Here is a 22197-nt window from a genome sequence, read left to right as displayed (position 1 = left end):
AAGAAACTCCTACAACCCAATAGCAAAAAAACTAGTAACCAGATTTTAAAAATGGGCTGAGGATTTGAATTGACATTTTCCTGAAGAAGACCTACACAAAGCCGACAGGTACATGAAAAGATGCTCAATGTCACTAGTCATCAGGGAAATGCAAACCAAAACCAAGTGGCGTCACCTGACATTAGTTAGGATGGCATATACCACGGTGGGCAAAAGTAGGCTTCCAGTTGTTCTTATGGGAAAATACAAGTTAATAAATAAATAATAATACATGAAGAAACTCTGTTTTGTGTACTCATAACTGTAAATCTACTTTTGTCCACTCCTATAAATGTAAAAGACAAGTATTGAAAGGACATAGAAAAATTAGAACTCTTAAACATTGTTAGTGGGAATGCACAATGGTGCAGGTGCTAGGAAAAACAGGAGGGAGGTTCCCCAAACAAACCTAGAACTACCATATGACCCAACAATCCCACTTCTGTGTATTTATTCATTAGAATCGAAATCAAGATCTTGGAGAGGAACTAGCACTCCCATGTTCATTGCGGCGTGACTCACAGCCGAGACCTGGAAACAAGCTAGGTGTCCACTGACGAATGGATTTAGGAAACGTGCCGTCCATGTACAATGGACTACTATTCAGCCTTTAAAAAGAAGGACATTCTGACATATGCAACAACACGCATGAACCCGGGAGATATTCTGCTAAGTGAAACAAGCCAGTCACAGGACAAATACTACGTATTTCCACTTAAATGAGGTATCTAAAACAGTCATACTCATAGAAGCAAAGAAGGGAGCGGTGGTTGCCGGAGGGTGGGGGCAGGGAGAAGCGGGGAGTTGCTAACCACCAGGTACAGAATTTCAGTTATGCAAGATGAGTAAGTTCTAGAGATCCGTACAACATTATGCCTGTAGATAACAATACTGTTTTGTACACCTAACAATCTGTCAAGAGGGCAGATCACATGTTAAGTGCTCTTACCACAATAAAAAATTTAAAAACATTAAAAAAAATTCAAAAGAGGCCATGAAGCGAGTATAGTTGTAAACAGGAGGGCAAGGAGACCCACGCAGCTTCGGGCCATCAATAACACTCTTCAATCACTCTGAAAACCACCTTGGCAGAAACCGCTGGCTTTTAAACAAATTAAAGAACTCATTGAAAATTATTCCTCTCTGTCCCTCAAAGAAGGATCTCTGATTGGCAAATGCTATTTATGGCAAAAACAGGATCGATTCCACAAAGATTGCTTTGGCCTCGGCCACGTAGTGGGCGCTGGGCTATGACTGGGAAGAGAACGCGAGCAGGAGCCTCCCTGCTCCGCGGTCAGGGAAACAGGGCGGGTAGCAGCGCCAGCCCCAGTGCTCAGGCCAAATTCCAACAGCCTCTGCTGCCTGCTGTCTGTGTGGCCCTGAGCAAGATGCCCGACCTCTCTGTTCTCGGGAAAATGAGGATGATAACGTTCAGGGTAATGTCTGAGTTAAAAGAGATAAGAATGCAAGATTTGCTTTGGACAACGTCCAACGAGCTGTTATTGTTACTAAATACTACTTACTACAAGGCTACATGAAAGGATGGAGCTGTAAGGATTGGGTGCTCTGGCTGCAGGGAGGCAGGGAGGCGGGTCTGGGCCCACGCCAGGACTGAGCAGGAGGGCTTTTGGGTGCAGCTCCAGCTATGTCTTGTTGGAGGGGCTTGTGGTGTGACCCGCATGCTTTGAGTGGGCAGCTGGAAGGCAGGCCAGGGGGTGGTTCTGGCAGTTGGGAGCACTCCAGGGCAGGGTAAGCCCTGCTGATTTGGGACCAGCCACCTGCATGGCCTCAGGAGGAAAGCCTAAACTTTTCCAGCACAGAGAGAGGCAGCAGCAGTGCCTCTGACTTCCAGAAACTTCTGAGAGCTGGCTCCATTTGCTTTGGGTCGGGACTGGATATGAGTATGTGTGCATGGTAAGGTAGGGGAGGCAGCAACTGACTCTAAGAATTCAGGCGTCTGACTCCTGAATTCTGGGAACGGCACAGGCTTGCCAACGGGACCGATGAGATCCCCGGGACACACCTTTATGTCCCGGTCTTTTCTCCAGGCCCTGTTTTAGGGAAGCTGAGTTCTCCATTGGAGAGAGCTCTGGATCGGACGGTCAGGAGCTCTGGGCCAGGTCTGGCGTGGACTGGCTGTGCTGTCCCTGGAAGGGCACTGAGCCCCCGTGTCCCTTTAAGACTGGGTGTGTGCCCTGGCCCGAAGTCAGACTGGAGGACACCCAGCTCTCTGAGAGCCGCCCTGCCCCCAACAAGTCCCCTGGCATTTCCTTCCACATTCTAACCTAGTTGCCCGAGTACATTTAGCATCTGCTCTTCACCGCGACTTCCTCCCCAAACCCTGTAGATTAAGTAGCATAACCCCGCTCTGAGCAGCATGAGGCTCAGAGCAGGTGAATCTTTCCCAAGACGGCACAGATGAACAACGGAAGAGGCAGGATTTGAACCCAGGGCTGATGTTCTTGAATCACCTCACCGTGAGGCCCCAAGCAGGTAGGTTGGAACATGGGGCTCCTGTTCCCTCTTTTACAAAATGGTGGAAGCCATATATGATCCACTGACTCTTTAGGTCTACCATGAGCATGGCAGAGGTTTGTGTTTGTGACACCATCCCAAAGAGATGCACTCAAACAAGTGGGCATTAAGGGAGGTTCCTTGTTTCCAGTCTGTGTAAGGCCTGCTGGCACCTTCCAGATCTCACACCAGAACGTTTGCACTACCTCAGCGGTGTCCGACGTGTCTGGTGCTCAGCCCTACTTCCCGCTCGGGAGGGCAGGTGACAGCAATACCAGAGGGTGCCCAAATCACGCAAAGGGAACATGTTGGGACAGTCCAGGTCATTGTCCTGGAACAGTGCTGCTTTTTGCCTTGAGATGGGTTGTCAGGGGCTCAGGGCAACTCAGGCAGGGACGGGGGGACCCCAAGAGGCCGCCTGGGCCAGCCGTCTTCCTCCAAGAGGGCGGTCTTTGGACACCCCCAAAGGGATGCAAAAAGCAAAGCTATGGCCTCTCTTGGTGCTGCACTCTGAGCTTAAGACCCTTGGGGAGTGAAGTCAAGTCGGGAGAAACCATTGTGTGAATCTGAGAAAGAAGTCGAAATTCAAGTGCATGTGTTAAGACGATGTTTGGCTACGCTGAGTGGCAGAGGCTCCTACCTTCCCAGAGCCCAGGAGAGGCTGTGCGCGCTGCCTTCCCGGGTACCCATGCCGGCTGGAATGAGCGCCCTGCTTCCCTACAAACGATTGCTTCAGAGCCACTTACAGATACCCCTCCCTGCTCTTAAATCGCTCTACTATCTTTCTTCCTGGCTCTATCAGTTTCCCAGAGGCGACTCCCCCTTAGGTCCTGGGACCCGCTGCTGGGGGTGGGAGAGGACCACGTGTGTGAAGTGTGGGCTGACCCCGGCTCCCAGGGAGAGCTGCGATGAGTGTCACGCTCTTCTGGGACCTTCTCTGGCCCACGCCTTCTGGCTTGCCCCCGGCCTCCTGGTCACTCCTCCACCACCTCCTTGCTGGCTCCTGTCCTCTCCTCCGCCTGCCCCCTCTTCCTGGGTGACGCCATCTAGTCCCCAGCCCTGAGTACCAGGTACATATCAACACTTCACACAATGCTCAGTCCTTGTCCCCAGGCTGACCTCTTTCTGATCTTCAGATACTTCTATCTGAGCAACTACGTGACAGACAGTTCCAAAGGATGACCCACACACAGGTCACCCAAACATACAAAACCGACTCCTGGTTTTCACCATTGCTCTATTCTCTTCCAGACGCCCCATCCCAAACAATGAGGCCACCAGGCTGGTATCCAAGGAGCCCACAATCCTTTCACCCTTCTCCACAGTGCACGTCAGCAGGGTCTGCTGGTACTAACTCCAAAATATAACGTGAATGCAGACAGCCCTCCTCCCTTTCTCAGCTGTGGTCCTGGGCCCCACCAGTGAGCTCCCAGCTTCCGCATTTGCCCCTCCCAGGTCTGCCCATGAGGGCAGCCAGCGTGGCCCCCTACAGTGGGTTATCATGCCTGATAGGGAAAGTACCCCACGGACTCCTTGCTTCTTAAAAGTTTCTTGATTGTTCTTATTTATTTCTTTTTCAGATAAAATTTAGAAGCAAATGCTTTTTTAAAAAATATGTAATTCAACAATAAACCAATCCAGTCCAAAGATCCATTCGTTCAAATAATACTCAGTGCAGGTGGTGGTCTAGATTATGAATTCCTGCAGCCTGAGTTAGTAATGCTTTCTTTGGAGGGGGGCTGTTTCCCTTTCTGTAAACTCAATAAATAAAAACCAAGGATCATCACTTTATAACTGTGCGCCCCTCACGGCTTTCCCGGCGCCTCTGAGCTGAGTTTCCATCACAGACACCGCCGCACCTGCTCTCAGGCCGGCCGGGGGGCTCTTACCTCCCTGAGGCAGGTGTAGATGGGGCAGACGAGCACGCGGAAGGGCTCGCCCGTGCTGCTGCGCATGGTGCCGAACACCTCACACAGGAAGGTGATGAAGCCCAGCCAGCGCTCCACGTCCTGCTGCTGCAGCTCCTCCCGCACCGTGAAGTCCTTCTGCAGAGGAACAAGAGACAGGGTCAGCCTTGGGGGGCTGGGCCGGGGCCCGTGCACCACCGGCTCTGCTGCGGGGCCTGCTGTCTAAGGGCTGGTCAGGGGCAACTGGTAAACCCCATGTTTTCAAGGAGGAAGAGTGACCTGTGGCTGGAGCAGGAATGCTGGGACTCACTGTGGGCAGCAAGACCACAGTGATCTTGGGCCACAGCACCTGTTCTTCAGTGTCCTTGGGCTGGGACCCCCTCAGCCTTGCCTCAAGTGACCCCAATACTGAGATGGGGGGGAGGAAGATAACACTTTCCCAGAGTCACCGCCCCTTTCCTCTGTTCAACTCCCCTTGCCTAACGTCTCTCCCTTTGCTAACCCTCCAAATTGCGCCCTCCACATGAGGGCAGGCAATCAAACATTGCTGGGTACATGATAACAGTAGTCAATTGGGGCTGAGCACGGGGCAAGAGACAGCTATAGACCCTGCCTACAAGGGACCTCGAGGATAGTAAAAAAAATCAGAGTCATTCATGCATTCATTTACCCTCCTTAAAAGTATCATTGTCTCACTGTGAGCCAGGCACTGCATTAAGGCTAAGACATGTTAACTCATAGCTATGATACAAGAGAAGGTGTTAAGAGCCACCGGGAGTTCCAGGTAGAGCGACGCTGGTAGCTCACATTTATTTAGCCAGAGAATTTTCATTTTCATTTCAAAGAGAAAAAAAATTCTACAAATAGCTGTGAAGGAAAAAAAAAACCAACAACCAACCTAGATTTCTTACAAAGGAATGATATTGTTGACCTTTTATTTCTATATTTGATGTTAAAATTCAGAGATATTGAGGTAACATCTTCATATGCTTGAGAATAAAAGAACACACCTAGTTATGAGTGAAAGCAAGAGAAAGAATCCTCCAAAAGCAAATGTTTTTAAAAATCCCACCCACCCACATGCCTGCCTTTGAAAAAACAAAACCTAAATGGTACAGCTGGCATGGAAAACAGTGTGGTGGTCCCTCAAAAATTAAAAATAGAATCCCAATATGACCCAACAGTTTCACTTTTGGATATCTATTGGAAAGAACTGAAAGTAGGATCTTGAAGAGACACTTGCATACCCATGTTCATAGCCGCGTTACTGACAGGATCCAAGAGAGGAAAGCAACCCAGGTGTCTATCAATGGATGAATGATAAAAAGTGGTCTGTATACACAATGGAATATTATTCAGCCTTAAAAAGGAAGGAAATTCTGGCACATGGTACAGCATGGGGGATGAGGACATTATGCTCGGTGAATAAACCAGTCGCAAAAGGACAAACATTGTATGTTCCAATGGGTATCTAGTGTAGTTAAAACCATGGTAACAGAAAGTAGAACGGGGGTTGCCAGAAGTTGGCGAGAAGGGGCAATGGGTTAGAGTTTCAGTTTTTGGCAAGATGAAAAGGTTTTGGAGATGGGTTGTAGTGACAATGTGACTTATACTTAACATGACTGAACTGTAGACTTAGAAATGGCTGAGATGGTAATTTTATGTTATATATTTTTTTTCTTTTCACCAGAAGTAATTAAAAAATTTAGAAATTTCCTTGAATGCATGCTCCAACCAACAAAACGTATGACTCAATTTCAAAGAAATCATGGTCTAGAAGGACCAGAAGTGAAAACTGGAGTCAGGTAGGCTTATGAAGTTAAGTCAAAATATGGAATTAGAATTGTGGTTATAAGATTGAATCAAAAGCCAGAGCTAATCCTTGAAAGAGAGGATATTTAATTTTTAAATGCAGTTTGAATAAGAATTTCATAATAGCAGTGACTTAATCCAAGACTAAATGACTAGAGACTGATAAATACTGGGTAGGAGAGGGGCAGAAGGTCGTAAAGTTCATTCCATTTCGTATTTTAGACTGTAGGGTTTCACAAGTTATGCCTTCTTTTTTAAGTTTGATAATTAGAGAAATAGAAATTAAAGTATGCCTTTAAAAAAATGTTAAAGTAAACACTAGTAACCATGAGTAGAACTGAAAACAAGACAGATAAAATAAATAGATGAGTAGAATAATTGTGGGCCAATGAAATTAAAGCACTAGTAAAATCAGAGCAGTTTTCAAGCTTATGATCATTAAATAAAATAAGAAGGTTATTTATATTGACAAAAACACAACCCATAATAGGTAACATAAAACATCATACACTGTATAGCATAGACTCAAAATAGAGTTACTGGGGAATAAAACCATTCACATTCTATGACTGATTAAATTAACAAACATTAATTACCTGGATCATATAAATAATGTAATTAATAAGACTGCATTGAAACTAGCCTTGTTGTAAGTTGTGATTCCACTATGAGTTTGAAAACACAGAAATTCTAAAGGTTGCATTCTTGGACTGAGAATTAAGAACAATTAAAAAAATAGCCAATTATCAATCAGATCAGGTAATGAAGCCCAGGTTAAAATGACTACTGTATATTGATTTAAACCAGTCTTCTTAAAACTCTGGAAATTTCTATACTTGATCATTGGTTAGTTTCTTTTTCTAACCAAAAGGGGTCCATTTCTCACCCAAAATGAACTGCTTTTTGGGGGCAGAAATGGATTAGCATACGAGGTCTGTCTAGAAAGTATCTAGCCATGTACTATGAAAAATAGAGACATTATACAAGAAAAATAGAGACAAGACACAAGAAACACCATACATAGGACAATGATGCCGTAGTCCCCTTCAGAGTAGGCACCTTGGGACCTAACACAGTTCTCCCAGTTGCCATCAGCTGCCTCATCGTATTTTCCTGAATCTCATAGATGGTCTGAAATCTCTTCCCTTTCAAAGGTGATTTTAGTTTTGGGAAAAGCTGGAAGTCGCAGGGTGCCAAATCTGGACTGTCAGAGGTCTGAGTTCCTGGGTGATTTGATGTTTTCCCAAAAAACTTTGCACGAGACATGACGCATGAGTGGGCGCATTGCCATGATGAAGCTGCCCATCACCAGTTCCCCATAGCTGTGGTCTGTTTTCGTTGTATTGCATCCTTCAACCAATGAAGAACATTAAGGTAGTACTCCTTATTAATAATTGTCTGGCCTGGAGGGGCGTACTTGTGATGGACAACACCTTCCCAATCAAAAAACACAGTACATGGTCTTGATCTTGCTGTGACTTTGCCGTGCCTCCTTTGGGCGTGAAGAACCCGGTGACTTCCATCAGAACGACTGGGCCTTTGTTTCCAGATCATACTCTTAGCCACGATTCACCTCCAGTTATGACCTCCTTGAGGAAATCTGGTTTATTGGTAGCAGGTAGAATCAAGTCATTAGCAAATGCAGCACGATGTTCCTTCTGCTCTGGTAGCAGAAGCAGCGGAACAAATTTTGCCATGACATGTTTCATCCTGTGTCAAAATCTCAGGCACAGTAGTTTTTGGAATCTGCAGATCAGCTTCTAGTTCTTGCACTGTCAGTTGCCGATCTTAGTTGATTTAACATTCTCAGGTGTTTTGCTTGTTTCAGGCTTTCCAGAACATGGGTCACTTTCAACAGATTCTCGATAATCTTTGAAGCATTTGTGCCACACTTTTATTTGCATTGCGCCCATTGCACCATCCCTGAAAGCCTTCTGCATCACCTGAATGGTTTCTGAGGAGGACTGTTCAAACTTAATGCTACATTTGGTACAGGTTTGTTGTTCTACTTGCTCAGTCATTTTGAATGCAATGGCCACACAGTACACATGCTCACTCAACGGCGTCTACTGCCTCCACTGACTAGTACAGTGAAGTCATCATTGTTCATGCATGCGCATTCCTGTCCACGCTCCTTGGCTGCCAGGTTACACTGATGTTGCGCAAATCGTTCTCGTTTTGTTAACAGTGGCTGGACTTTTTCCGGACAGTTTGGAAATGTTTATTTACATTTGAGAACTTTTCAGTTGCTTTTATGTGCCTTCCAATCAGGAAGACTAGAAGGACATTAACATAACCTAAAGTTGAGCAAATACAATTTAAGGTCTATCCAGGAATCACTTTCTTTAAAAATAAATAAAGCTAGAGTATTATTATTATTATTTTACAAACATGTAAGAAAGGTGGTGAAGTTGCCTGTTATAAGTAGACTTGTGAAATGTTCTAAATCAAAAATTTCTTAGAACACATTCTAAAAGAAGGATATTAGAGGAGACGTGTTCACTATTCTCAGCAATATCAAGAAAGATCAAATAAAGCCTCCTTAACAACTTATATCTGAAGAGAATAGTTTTTTAACCAACTTGACTAGACTTCACTACATTAATAAAAACTAAGACCACCATTCTAAAGGGTACATGCTAATAAAACTCTAAACCACCACCTATACATCTATATGGATATATATACATATATGCTATTTGGCTATATCATTTTTCTTGCTATATTTTAATAGCTATAAAATTGTCATATAATTAAGGACTTCATTTCAGAGACCTGCATGGGAAAAAGGAAAATACATGATTTTTTAAAAAGATTTTATTTATTTTTAGGAAGGGGAAAAGGGAGGGAGAAAGAGAGGTAGAGAAACATCAGCGGGTGAGAGAAATAAACAGTTGCCAAATGGGGACCTGGCCTGCAACCCAGGCATGTGCCCTGACTAGGAATTGAACCAGCAGCCCTTTGGTTCGCAGGCTAGCACTCAGTCCACTGAGCCACATCAGCCAGGGCAAAAAAATATGATTTTTAATTTAGCAATTAAATAATTTGCCCAAATAGTTTATGTATTTTCCTCCTTCAAAATGTTTAGAAAGTTTTTAAAATCTTCAATAATATAGCACTGTTCTTGTGTTCTAATTTCTGTTGTATTTTCAAATTTTAGTAATGTCTGACTTTGAATATTCTTTTTCACCTTTCATATAATTCATTCTAGATAAAAATTTCCCTCTTTAACTATTCAAGAAAAAAAAAGTCCCTTTCTCCTACCCCCTGATATTTCTAGTCTCACTTATATTGAAAATTCTAGGCCAAAAATGGACAGCAACAGAGTTTCACAACCAACAGAATTTTTAACTCATAGAGGCTATAATTGGACACACATTGGACATTTTGTTAATCTTGATTTTAATCTACCTAGAAAACTAACTAGGAGTTTGCTATTTTGGGGCTGTATGTCTTAAGAGCCAAAAAAGGACAATACCTGTTTTATGTGTTTAATTTTGTGCTTGGATTTCTTTGTTTGCACTGTTTAAAATGTGTTACAACCTGCTACCTTTCATTTTAACTAAAAGTTTAAGCAGCAAATGTAACATTTTAGGAAGAATTACATTTTAAATGTTTCTTTATATATAATGTTTGGAATGCCTACAATTCACACTTTAGAAGGTATAATACTTGCTGTCAGGGAACTGGGGCATCAAGTTTCCCTGCCTTCCTTTCTAGCCTACAAAAGGCTTGTGACCAGAGATTACTAGCAGTAGTCTTACCTGAACTAGTTGAATGCCAGAGAGTATCTTATGGACCATAGTTAAAAATATCATTTCATTTTGCTACTCAGTTTTCTCTCCTTGCCTGGAAACATCAATTTAGAATGCGTTTTCTGGGTTTTCACAGTATGGAAATGAGGTTTTTACTCTAACCGAGAATGTTACTCTCTTCTAAAGCATCCTAAGCCATTCCAATGGAGCGGGCAACCCTAAATGTCAAAGGATTTAAATTTAACTTTAGAACCACATTTTGTTGTCCAAAAAAAGGTATTACGTTGAATTTAGAAAATTTATTTATTTATTTTAAGAGAGAGGGGAAGGGGGGAGAAAGAGAGGGAGAGAAACATTGACGTGAGAAACATCGATTGGTTGCCTCTCGTTCCGTCCTGACCTGGGTCTGAACCCACAACATAAGCACGTGTCCCAACTGGAAACTGATCCAGTGAACCTTCGCTTGTGGAATGATTCCCAACCAACTGAGCCACACCTATCAGGGAAAGAAAGTGGAATTTGATTGTGAGGTTATAGCTATACAAAAAGTCTTTATCTGCAATTGTGATGCAAGATAGTGTGGGTAACAACTTTCCAGTTGCCTAATATACTAAAATGGAGGTTTTTAAATTGAGTTAAAATGTGAAATAACGAGTTTCAAAAATAAAAAAAAACGCCACTTACTTAGATGTTTAAAAGATATTCTCCTAAAGAAAGATGGAATAAAGATAAAATAAAATATATGATAATAGATTATTTAGGAAATAAAGAGCTACAAAAACTTGTGGGATGTGGTCAAAGCTATAATAAAAGGTAAATTTATAGTCTGAATTATTTTAGCTATTAAAAAAAGGAAACAAATATATCATCTAAACCTGTGCTGTCCAATACGATTGCTACTAGTCACATGTGCCTACTGAGTGCTCAGAATGTGGCTATACACACTGCGATGTGCTGTACGGTGTAAAATAGATACTAGTTTTTGAAGACGTAGGATAAAAAAAAGAATGTGAAATGCCTCAGGATTTTTAAAATATTCATTACATGTTGAAATTTTGGATGTACTAGGTAAAGTAAAATATATTATTGAATTTAGGACATACTACAGATAAAGCCAGAAATTACTTAGAAAATAGAAAACAGAAATTATACATAAAATGAAGAAATAGAAGTAATATTAGAAATGCCAACAAAATATGAAAACAGATATGGAGTAGACAAAAAGCTTAATAATAACTATTTATAAACCCATGTTGATGATTTTGGAGAAAATGATGAAATAGGTGATTTAAAAAAATAAATATACCGGACTTTAAAGAAATAAGAAGCCAGAAAAGACTAAAGATTGTAAAACAAAATGAAAAGTTCTGAAAGAATGAAGAGGTCTATAAAGTTATGATTTTTTTTTTTAACGTAAGTTGATTCAAACTTTTAAAAAATTAGATAACTGCTCAGGTATGTAAACTGATTCTGAACATAGAAAACTATAAGCTTTTCCCATTTCCTATGGCCAAAATCTCATAGTGATAGAAAATTACAAATAAGAAAGTCTATGGCTAATTTCTCTAATGTGAATAGATGTGAAAGTTCTGAATGAAATGCTAGCAAATAGATCCACTACAATCAAGTAGATTTTATCTCAGAAAGGCACGGATGATTTAGTATCAGGAAATCTATAAACGTAATATATTACATCAATAGGCCTGATTAAAAAACAGCGGAAACATCCATGACCCTTGGAAGGAAGGAGATAAAATGATTTAACAAGATTACATATACGCAAAACCCAAGAGAATTCTCTAATACAGATTAGAATTTATAAGAGAGTTTGGGAACTGACTAATTAATTAATAATAGTATTTAAATACAAAATTAGTACGCAAAAATCAACAGCTTTTCTATGCTAGGATCAATCAGTGAGATATTTTAATGCACGAAGGTTCATTTAGTAAAGCAATACAAAATTTCTTAAATGACATTAAGAAATGTGTAAGATTTCTATGAAGAGAATTGCAAAACTGAGCTGAGAGATTTAAGAGAAAGTCTTAAATAAGTGAAGAAACACACAGTACTCCTTAATGGTAGGCAGCATTGTAAAGGTGGTAATTTCTTGAAATGATTCACAGGTTCAACACCAATTTATACTCCATATTCCAATGGGAACTTTGGAGGGGAAGGGGGAATGGAGGCTTGAAAAAAATGATCCTAAAAGTAATTTGAAAGAATCACAGGGGGAGCAGCTAAAAACAAAGCAAAACAAAACTGCAAAGAGTTATATTACGTTTCACCTATCTGAAAGCTTTAAGAATCACAAGGGTGTGGAGCGGACACAGGGAAGCATAGCTAGATCAGACAGCCCAGAGACAAATTCGGCATTCAGCAGGGTTTAGTCCATGGTCCCCGAAGAACCACAAATCAGTGGCAAAAGAAGCATTATTCCCTGAAGCGCTGATACAGGGACAGCTGTCTGGGGCGGGGGGGAGGGGGAAAGAAAATTTAGAGCCTCTCTTCACACTGGGCCCTAAGATTAATTCCAGATGGAATAAAGAGGTAAATGATTAAAAAAAAAAAAAAAAAAAAAAGACAAACCCTAAGAACTGGAATAAAAGTAAACTGAGTATTTATCAACTATCTGGATGGAGAAAGGCTTTCCACATTAGCACAACAGAGGAAAGCATCAAAATATTATAAGCACTTTTAGAAGGCAATTAATGTTCTGGGGAAAATATCTGCAATAAATGTGACAAGGGGTAAGGGTAAAGGGCATTAAAAGATAGGTCCTATGTCAAAACATAAATTGCTGATAAATATATGAAAATGAACTAATCTCAGCAGCAATCAAATGAATGAAAATGTCCGCCTCTCCCCCCCAAAAAACTATATTATCAAAACTGAAAACTAGGAACTCTCAGTGCCAATAAGGATGCAGTGAGACAGGAACTCTCATATATGGGGAGTGTAAACTGGCATCACTTTCTTGAAAAACTTAAAATAAGCTTTAAGAGTGTTCTTATTGTTTGACCCAGTAATTGCGCCTCTGGATAATTACCATAAGGAAATAATTAAAAATAACAGGAAAAATAAGCTTAATGCACACAGTAATTCAACAACCTAAGCGTCCAACAATAGAGCAATGATTAAGTGATGATTCATGCGCCCATTAAAAATCATATCTATGAAAATTTACAATAGCATGAAAAAGGGCTATATGATGCTGTTTTAAAGAAAGCAAAATTCTATGTATTACATAGTCTTGTTCATGAATACCTTTTTTTAAAAAGATGAGGAATATCCAGTGTTAACAGTAATTGTTTCTCAATAGTGGAATTATGGGTAACCTTTATTTTTTAACGTTTTATTATTTTCTGAATTTCTTTCCTCTTCTGTGAACATTTCTTTTTACAATCAGAAAAACAGCTAGTTAAGAAGAAATTGGCGGGTTGTGACCCTTTTCCTTAGTTTAGTTTTTTTAAAAATTAGGACAGCGGAACTCTTGGAGAGTGACCTGCCAACTAGTGCAGATTCTCACTAAAAGGGTGGCGAAACGGACTGTGAACATGCCAACCAAGAGGCCACCAAAACCCAGCCTATGTGTCTCCTCTGGGCACACACATTGTAGGTTGCCAGCTTTTCCTCTGCAACAAGGAGCTCTTTTCTGCCAATTGAACCCAGCCGTCCCTGGGGCCCCCAGCTCTGCCTCAAACTCAGTCTCTTGCATCCAGGACCAGAGAGGGGCCTCAGATTGGTGGCAACCATTTCAAAGTCTGGTGTTTGGCTCCAGCTTCTCATCGGACTGGCAGGCTCCCTCCCAGCAACCCCTAGTGCCGTTCCCCAAACTTTAAGGCTACCATTTAAGCCCCGTTTCCTGCCTAAAACTATTTATTGACGTACTGCTATTTCCTGCACTGGCCACATCAATAAGCCCTGAAAGCCATTCAGTGTCTCAGGTTTCTCAAGGCATTCTGGGAAATTCTTCCTGCTCTGGATAACCACATGAACTCTGGCATGATCGAGTCCTGTGGTCAAGCCAAAAACAGCTGCATACAGGCAGAGGGGGGAAACACCCCCGGCCCCGGCGATGGCCAGCCGCCGCAGCGGGGGGATGCTGCCCGGCGACAAGGGGGGGGGGGTCAAGGCACAAGGATCCCAGTGTATTCGGAAACCTCCTGAAGTAGGTGGGCAGTGCCACCAATCCCTGCAAACTCACCATCATTTCCTCCTTTCTTTTAAAACAAATGACCAAGGGAGCTTTGCCCATCCACACTCCACACCCCTGGTGACTCTGGTTTGTTTCTGCGCAGAGAGGTGGCTGCTGCCACCATCGCCCCAGTGGGGAGGGAAGTACACTTTAATTTACTGTTGGCAGGAAGTTTCTTTTTCCTTGAGGAGTCGGGATGGGATGTTAAAGGGATGGGTCCTGGGGAGCTGGTGACAGCCCACTAGCACACCCACTTGGGGCACTGTCATGGAAGGATCACCCATGTCTTGGTGTCACCCTGACCAGGTCAGACGGACCTCCTTGGCTTTAAGGAGTCACATGTGCAGTGTACCTGGCACACAATAGGTGTTTAACAGGAGACAGAGAGACCGCCTGGTCATTGCATTCTGAGTCAATCTGTCCACCAAAGCCAGGCCCAGACCCGGCCACGCCCTCCTCCTGGCAGTCTGGGTGTGTGAGGCCCCAGCCAAGGGTCATGTGCACCAGACTGCACTCACAGCTGGCCATCATGGGTACATCGTGGTCATAGCTGCCAGTCCTGGCTCAGTTCTGCTGGGCTCTGAGGCCTGGTGCTGGGGATCTAGCTGTACCTTGATTCTGGAACAGCGAGAATCTGACCTAGTGGTCACTCCAGCTCTGGCAATCGTTTACTGCGGCTCCGCATCTTGTCTGGAGGAAGAAGGCATCTGGGAGGCTGGAGTGAGCATGAAATGGAATGCTTGCCTCGAGTCCTGATGTCCACTAGGCCCTGCACTGCTCCTTGCCTTCAGGCATGTCCTTTTCCACATCAGGCTGGACCTTTCCTTGAGGATCCCTGACCTCCCTTCCCACGTCCCAGACACCTACCCGCGCAATGCCAAAGCCCTCCTCACTCCGCTGCTTCACTGTTCTGCCCCCAGGCACTGCTGGCGTTCTCAGCTGTGAGTGACAGACACCCCCTAGAACTAGCTTTAGCACACAGGGCCTGAACGATGTGAGGAAGGGTTGGGTCCAAGGACACTGCCGGTCCACAGGGCTCAAACGACGATGCCAGGGCTGGCCTTCCCCACCTTTGCCTCTGCCTGTCTTGGCTTTGTGCATGTTGACCACTTTCTCTCCTGCCAAGGATGGCTGTCGATAGCCCCCAGTCTTTATCATAATGGCTCATGAGCCAAAGGAGGACAGACCCCCTTCCTCGTGTCCAACCCACAGATCTCAGGGAAGGATTCTGATTGGCCTTGCTCATCACATGACCATCCCTCAGACCAATCATAGTGGACCTGGAGGTGGGCTTCCCATCTGGTTTGCCGGGCTCAAGTCATGTGACTAATTCTGTGGCTGGGCAGATGGGGCCCTGTGACAGATCCCTAGATCACAAACAAAGACAACAGCTGCCCACTATAAACACAGACCTGGCCTGGGACCATCAGTGCGGCTTTCACACGTGTCTGATGCCCTCCCGAGCCTCATGTCTAATTCCTTACGTGCTGGTGGTGACTCCTGCCCTTTGAGTCCCACCAAAAAGAATGAAGAGAGAGTGACATTATGGTGATGATTCCAAATATATTCTAAAAATAGCCATGAAAATCATGCCCCAAATGCCAGCCCTTTAACTATTATTTAAATTAAAAAAAAAAAAAATCACTGGGGACATTCTCTGTGACTAATGGTTCACAGCCCTGTGGCCGAGAATGCATTCTTTCTGGCACTTGGCTCCAGGTCAAGGGAGCACATTGTGGCTGGAAACTCCTATCAGCCACTTCCAGTTGAATCTAGATAATTCTGGAGACATTGTCCAAGTTTCTCAGAGTGTGAGCACTCAGAATATTTCTGAGTTGGCAAAATCAGGTCAGGTAAGTGGAGCCCTGCTGATCCTTGGGCTGGGGGTCGGGGTGGCACTAGGATGCAGTGGGGGCGAAGCTGAGAAGTTGGGCCCATTCAGCGGGAATTCTGTCTCACACTTACGCAGGCGTGAAGTCTCATTCTCAGGCAAGGGGGAGCCAGCACCTGCTGTGGCTGTGGCCTTGAAAAGCCCTCAGAAGAGGCTGGAAGTTTACCTTTCAGCCTGAGCAGGAAGAGAGGGCTGGATGACCTGATTCGTTTAGCCTCAGGAAGACACCTACAGGTACCACTTGCCAGGGACAGGTGAGTAGGAGCACTGAAGTCCACAGAGCTGGGGCAGCTCTTGGTAACCAGATACTGAGTCGGCTATGTGGGTGCTGCACCCTGGCCTCACCAGCTGCTTGCCCGCTTTTGGTGAATATAACAATACCACACATTTACGCAGCCCTTTTCCCCAGGCATTCCCCACAAGCGTTAGCAGCTCTCCCCGACACAGTACCTCACACTGCAGGACAAAGTCTAGGGATCTGACCAGCCTTCCGAGGCCGGGGCTGGAACCCAGGTCTCTGATTCTGTCTCCTTCCGGAGATCTTTCTCCCAGCAAAACACCTGTCACACAGGTGCCCCGCTTGAAAAGGCCCACCTGTAGATAGGAGTGCTGCCTGCCTCTGCCAGGCACTTCCCCACAGCCGCCCCAGGCAGGAGGGGCCAGCTGTCCGCTCTGCGGAGCAGGCGTCCCTCTCTGCCTGGGGGCCACCCAGCCCAGAGCAGCTGTGGGCTGGGAGGCAGGTAGTCCCAGGGCCTGGCCTTACACAGGTCTGTCTAAGCCATTATACAGAGCTCTCTGGGGGGAGGGGGTGTGTGGTCACCCTGGCCTCAGCTCAAGGAGCAAGATGACTGCAAATTAGAAGGGCCCGTTGCTGTCGGTGCCTCTGTGTCCTCATCTGTAAGATGGAAGGAGACTATTTGACCTGCACAGGGTCAACATGGCGATGGAGTGACGAAACTGACATGAGTGCCCTCCCTAAATAGAAAAGCGTTACTCTGCCCCCATTCTGCAATTTGATGAACGAGGTATACAGTGGACAAGTGTCCTGTCCAGGTTTTTCCCCTGTGAGCTAAGTGGGAGCTGAGACCAGAACCTAGCCAAACCAGCTTCCTGGAGATCCCGAGAGTCTGCTCCCTGGTTTTCTGCCTGAACTAGGTTTCTTTCAAGAGGGTCAGGTCACCTCCTCCAGGCAGAACGTCTGCCTGGGATCCCGCTGCTCGGAGCCAGGCCCACAGGCCACACTCTGGAAGCAATCGGAAACTGAAGGCTTGTGAAATCCTGTTCTCAATAAGTAGCCCCATTACTTCTGAAACCGTCTGGAAGGGTGGTGATAAAAATAGATGATTACACAGGCGTTATTAAACTATTTATAGAATTTGAGAAAACCCCTTGAAATGCTCACGAAAAGATTTGGCCTATAATGGGGATTCCAGAATGACTCAGCCTGAAGCCCAAATCTACCCGAGACTTTGAACTTTGCCACAAGATGAAGTCTTCAAAAGTCACATTAACATTTATAGGTCATTATTCCTCAGGGAAGCTGTAATGGGGGAGCTCACATCTTTTATCAAGCTGTATCCCAAAATGTTTTCTGAACGACAGTTAAGTAACAGCCCTGGGGGCTGTGCACGGAGGGGCGCGGGGTGGAGGCGGACACCAGGTCCGGTGGGCCCAGGGAAGGCCGAGACGCGCGTCTGTGCGGCGGGGGTCCCGGCTCCTGCCCTGTCTCTGGGAAACACATGTGGGTATAGACGTGAAAGCGAAGGTCGTGCCTGTTTTTTTCCTGCAAAGACGTGAAAGGAAGCTGTCTGCATCATCACTGTCTGAAGGGACCCACTGTTGCAACATGCCATTCCATTTGGTCCTACCCATCTGGACTTGATGTCTGTGCTGTGCCCAGCACGTCAAGGGCGGGGGTGGCCGTGAAGGAAGCACTCAGGCCTTCTCGATGAGCTGTGAGCTCCAGGCCGCAGACCGGGTGGGCCCTCACGGTGTTCCAGGGACCCGTGGGTTGCCTGTGGCGGCGGATGACAGGCAGTAGGGGGTGGGCAGATGCTCAGAGGTGCCTCGATTCCCAGCAGAGCCTCAGCTGGGTCAGTTTCACTTGGTTGAGGACATGTCCGAAACTGAGTTTGGGAAAATAACTCTGCTACTAAAAATGTTTGACAACTACTAGTGTGTTGTCAAGCACGCCCTGTGGGCTCAAAAAGCCAGACAGGCCTGGGAGATTTGACTCCCACCTAGCCCTCGGACCTGGGCAAGCCCCAAGATCTCCCACAGTCTCCCATTCCCCATGCAGGAAAGAGTAACAGGGCCAGACACCATGAGAATGACAGACACCCGGCCAGGGGAGGCACTCAGTGGATGTTTGTCCCCTCTGGCTTCCCTGGTCTTCCCAAGTCGGGGACCAAGGACATCCATGCCGGGCGTGACGGTGCAGTCTGTGTGACCTCTCCCACCTGGCCAGTGTGTGGTGGGAATCAGGGCCAGGCTAGAGGGATGGTGCTTCTGGAGAGAGAAGGGGGAAAAAGTGGGTAGCACAGACAGATGGCTGAGCCAGAGGTGGCGGTAGGGGCGCGGCCTCCCCTAGAAGCTGATGTTCTGGCTAGCGAGGGTCTCACGAGATATTTTATTTCCTTGGCTACACTGCAAACCTCTTCATGTCTTTCTCTCCTCTTTGCCTGCCTCACGTGTCTGGCGGAGGGAGAGTAGAGCTGGTTATAAAACAGCAGTGTGGGGACTCCTGTTGACTTGATTTGAGAGGAAGCCTTCAAGGTATTTCTGATGAGGGGGGCGCCCGCTGAAATACTGGAAGAGTCGGGGAAGGAAAAAACCCATCTTGTTTGCATGCACACCAAGGGGCCTTACCCGTACTGCCCTAAGCCTCGCTCACCAGGGCTTGGGGACACTCCTCTGGCCCATGAGGAGCAGGCTGTCATGCTCACCCTCGCGCCTGACCTAGTCGTCCCTCCTAAAGGCCTCCACTCTTGTCACTGTCCACCGCTGTGCTGGATCTTGTCTGTCCTTCATGGCACACACCTTGGTGTACGGGCCCAGTGACTGCCTCTCCCACTTGGGCTGCGAGTGCCGTGGGGGCCGGGGAACTGTGTCTCTTTCATGCACATCCAGCGACCAGGACCCAGGGGCCTCTCAGTATTTGCTGAGCTAACTGAATAAATAAACGGGGGACTCTGAGCACGGGCGGTGCTAGGGAGGGGATGGCGTTTAAAGTTCAGGGTGAGGCGGTCTTCTGGCCCCTCTCCTGGTAGGTGAGCTCCCTGCTGGATCTGAGCTTGGCCTTGGAATAATGTCAGAGAGGGCACGAACACAGGTGATTCTAGATTGGGCTGTAAAAGGCAGTTTTTCAGGGACTAGGTGGATGCTAAGATGAAAATGGTTCCGCATCAGTATGGAATCCGACATGACCCCAGAGAGAAGAGGGAACTCTGAGATGGGAAAGGGGTGTGTTACCCTTCCTAGACACGATCTCATGAAGACATCAGAAGACCCGCCATCTGGGGCGACGTGGCCTTGGGCAAGTTGTTCACCTAGCTGCGTCTCAGTTTGGTCACCCACAGAATGGGGCTGATGACACTTGACCCACTGGCCCAGGAGTGGCGGTGAAGGTTAGATGAGGCAACGGTTATGAAACCACCTGCTCTACAAAACTGGGCGCTTGGTCTCGACGGATGGAGACCGCAGCTTGCTCATCAGCCCCGTAAAACCCAGCTTGACCCTGGCCTGCACAAGGTAGATGACCCAACAGACACTTCCTGAATTGGTCCCTGGGACTGAGGGCTGCCAGCCAGCGCCGCTCACTTTCCCTACATTGACCAGGAGCCTCCTACGAAGCCACATACTGGGTGGTGGGAGGAGGTGCCATCAGCCAGAGCAGGTTTGCCTAATCTCGGCATTCTGGACATTTTGGGATGGAGTATTCTTTCTTGTGGGCGGACCATCTTGTGCATTGTAGGTCTCTACCCACTCAGTGCCAGCTGCAGCCCCCAACTCTCACTCCCAGTTGTGGAGACCAAAAGTGTCTCCAGACCTTCCCAAATGTCTGCTGGGGGCAAAATGACCCCCAGCTGAGAGCCACTGCCTGGATTGACAATCTTGCACACTCGAGCCCCGCCCCCTCTCCCAGGGACCAACTTCTTAGGACACAGCAAGACTTGGAGGTACTTGAATAACACTGGAAACAATGCAGCGAGGGGTTCTGCTGCAAGGTCTATGAGGGGCACCCCTAAACTGTCTTTAGAAACCTCCCGAGGGCCTCATAGAACACACACCTGCACACCAAGCAGCTGCTTCACTGGACTCAGAGCACAGCTCATGCCAACTCTGCACACACCCAGTCACAGTGTCTATAACCTGTCCCTCAGTCCAATCTGGACTGTGGCCATTTTCCCTCTTGTGGATTATAGACACAGAATTATGGTTTAAAAAAAAGTGTGAGCCCTTATGTCTGATGATCCCAAAACCCAAAAGGGTAAAAATAAATCCTGGGCTCTGGAACTGACGGCTCTGTGCCTAAGCTGTGATGTCAGCACCGTGAGCAAATTATCTTGCATCGGTCTGACTGTATTTTTAAATGTGAACAGCTTAGTGCACTTAACACTACTTATTTGGGGGTACCTTGGACAACAGATAATTCAACTGCATTCACCCGATGACACTGACAAACACCTCCCTGCGTCAGTGTCCCCAGATAAAAATAACGCCAGCTTGCTCACAGGTCTGCAGAAAGGAAGGGCAGGAAGCTGGAGGTACCGGTAGCGTCTGGCACCTTCTCACCCGCTGCTGGCCCCTGGGGTGCCGGCTCTGCTGTTGGCAGAGGAAGTGTTACCCAGGTGACAGGCGATGTTCTGACGGGGTGAGAGGGAAGGAGAAGCCTGGAGTGGTCTCCCTTCCCAAGCCACTGGCTCTGTCTGCCGCAGAAGACTCTGGTCCTTGGAAAACATCCAAGGCGAGTGCAGAGAGCATTGTGCGGGCTTGGGCAGGTCACTGGCCTTGCTCAGCCCCATCTAGAGAATGGGTTCCTATGACGTACCCTACGACCTCTCACAGACACTATGAAATCCAAAAGCCTGAGTTCTGTCCCATTGTGGGGCGGGCTGGAAGCAAAGGCCCCAGGAGAGTGACCCTAAGGCCCCCCTGCCCCAGGCACGCCCTCCCGGCATTCCACAGTGCCCGGGGTCACCCAGTGGCACCGCACCTTCAGGATAAGGCTGTTTTCTCTAGCAACTGCTCAGTCAGACCACAGGGTAAACATCAACGATGACAGTTCTAGTGACCAGAAACTTACTTGGCCTTCTATGAGAAAAACATGACTTAAGATGGGTAGGATTTGAAGGGAGGGAATTAAAAAAAATTTTTTTTTGAAATTAGGGCTAGTTCAGATACTCCTCTTGGGGACCCAGGGAAACCCTCCCCCAGGGGGCTGACCCCAGGAGGCCCTGGCATCTCTCCGGGACACAGACGAGGCCATCAGGAACCCAGGCAGGGAAGGCTGTTGGAACAGGCTGCTGACCTGGCCCTTTTTGCCCTGGGCTGGGCACGTCTGACACCCGCTGTCAGAGGGGAGGCTTGAGCAGAAAAAAGGATGGCACGAAGGGAACTTTGGGTCTCTGACCCAAGCAGAGAGACGTAGACCCTGACCCGGGGGACGCAGTTCCCATGGCACAAGTCCCTTGCATCAGCAACCCTAAGGAATTTAAGGTAGGAGCGCACGTACAAATATTCCAGAAGCTGTGAGTGTGTAAAAGAGGCAGGTCTGTTTTAATTTAGGTTCCCGTCCCCAAGTCGGCCCTGGGGTGCCGTGGGGGCACGTGTTCGAACACACAGGTTGCATGGGGCATGGGCTGAAGCTCAGCTGTTATTCCCTTACAAATTGACGTCCACATTGACCAGCTGCTTTCTGCTCTAACCACAGTCTGCAAATCCCCTGTTCCTGGACAGAGTACCCTCAGTAATGCAAAGCTCAAAATTCTTTTTAAAATGCAGAGTGGTTGGGATGTGTGCCCTTTCAAAACGGGCCTTTCGGGGGGTGTTTCCCTCCTCTGCCCTAAGCCTGCAGGTCCA

At 46.5% G+C, this 22197-nt stretch overlaps 1 protein-coding gene across 5 annotated transcripts in view; it reads right to left on the bottom strand.

Moving 5' to 3' along the window:
• Positions 1 to 22197, bottom strand: part of CTIF (cap binding complex dependent translation initiation factor) — a 251769-nt gene that overhangs the window by 34026 nt on the left and 195546 nt on the right. For all 5 annotated transcript variants that reach the window (XM_054583614.1, XM_054583615.1, XM_054583611.1 and 2 more), the window contains exon 10: positions 4443 to 4598. In XM_054583614.1, the coding sequence (XP_054439589.1) occupies positions 4443 to 4598 (156 nt within the window). The remainder of the gene's footprint in view (positions 1 to 4442; positions 4599 to 22197) is intronic.

This window comes from Pteronotus mesoamericanus, unplaced genomic scaffold (assembly GCF_021234165.1).
Source record: "Pteronotus mesoamericanus isolate MK-2021 breed Mesoamerican mustached bat unplaced genomic scaffold, CSHL_Meso_final contig_74, whole genome shotgun sequence".
NCBI lineage: Eukaryota > Metazoa > Chordata > Mammalia > Chiroptera > Mormoopidae > Pteronotus > Pteronotus mesoamericanus.
The sequence above is the reverse complement of the archived record's forward strand: the minus strand, read 5'-3'. Positions and strand labels throughout refer to the sequence as shown.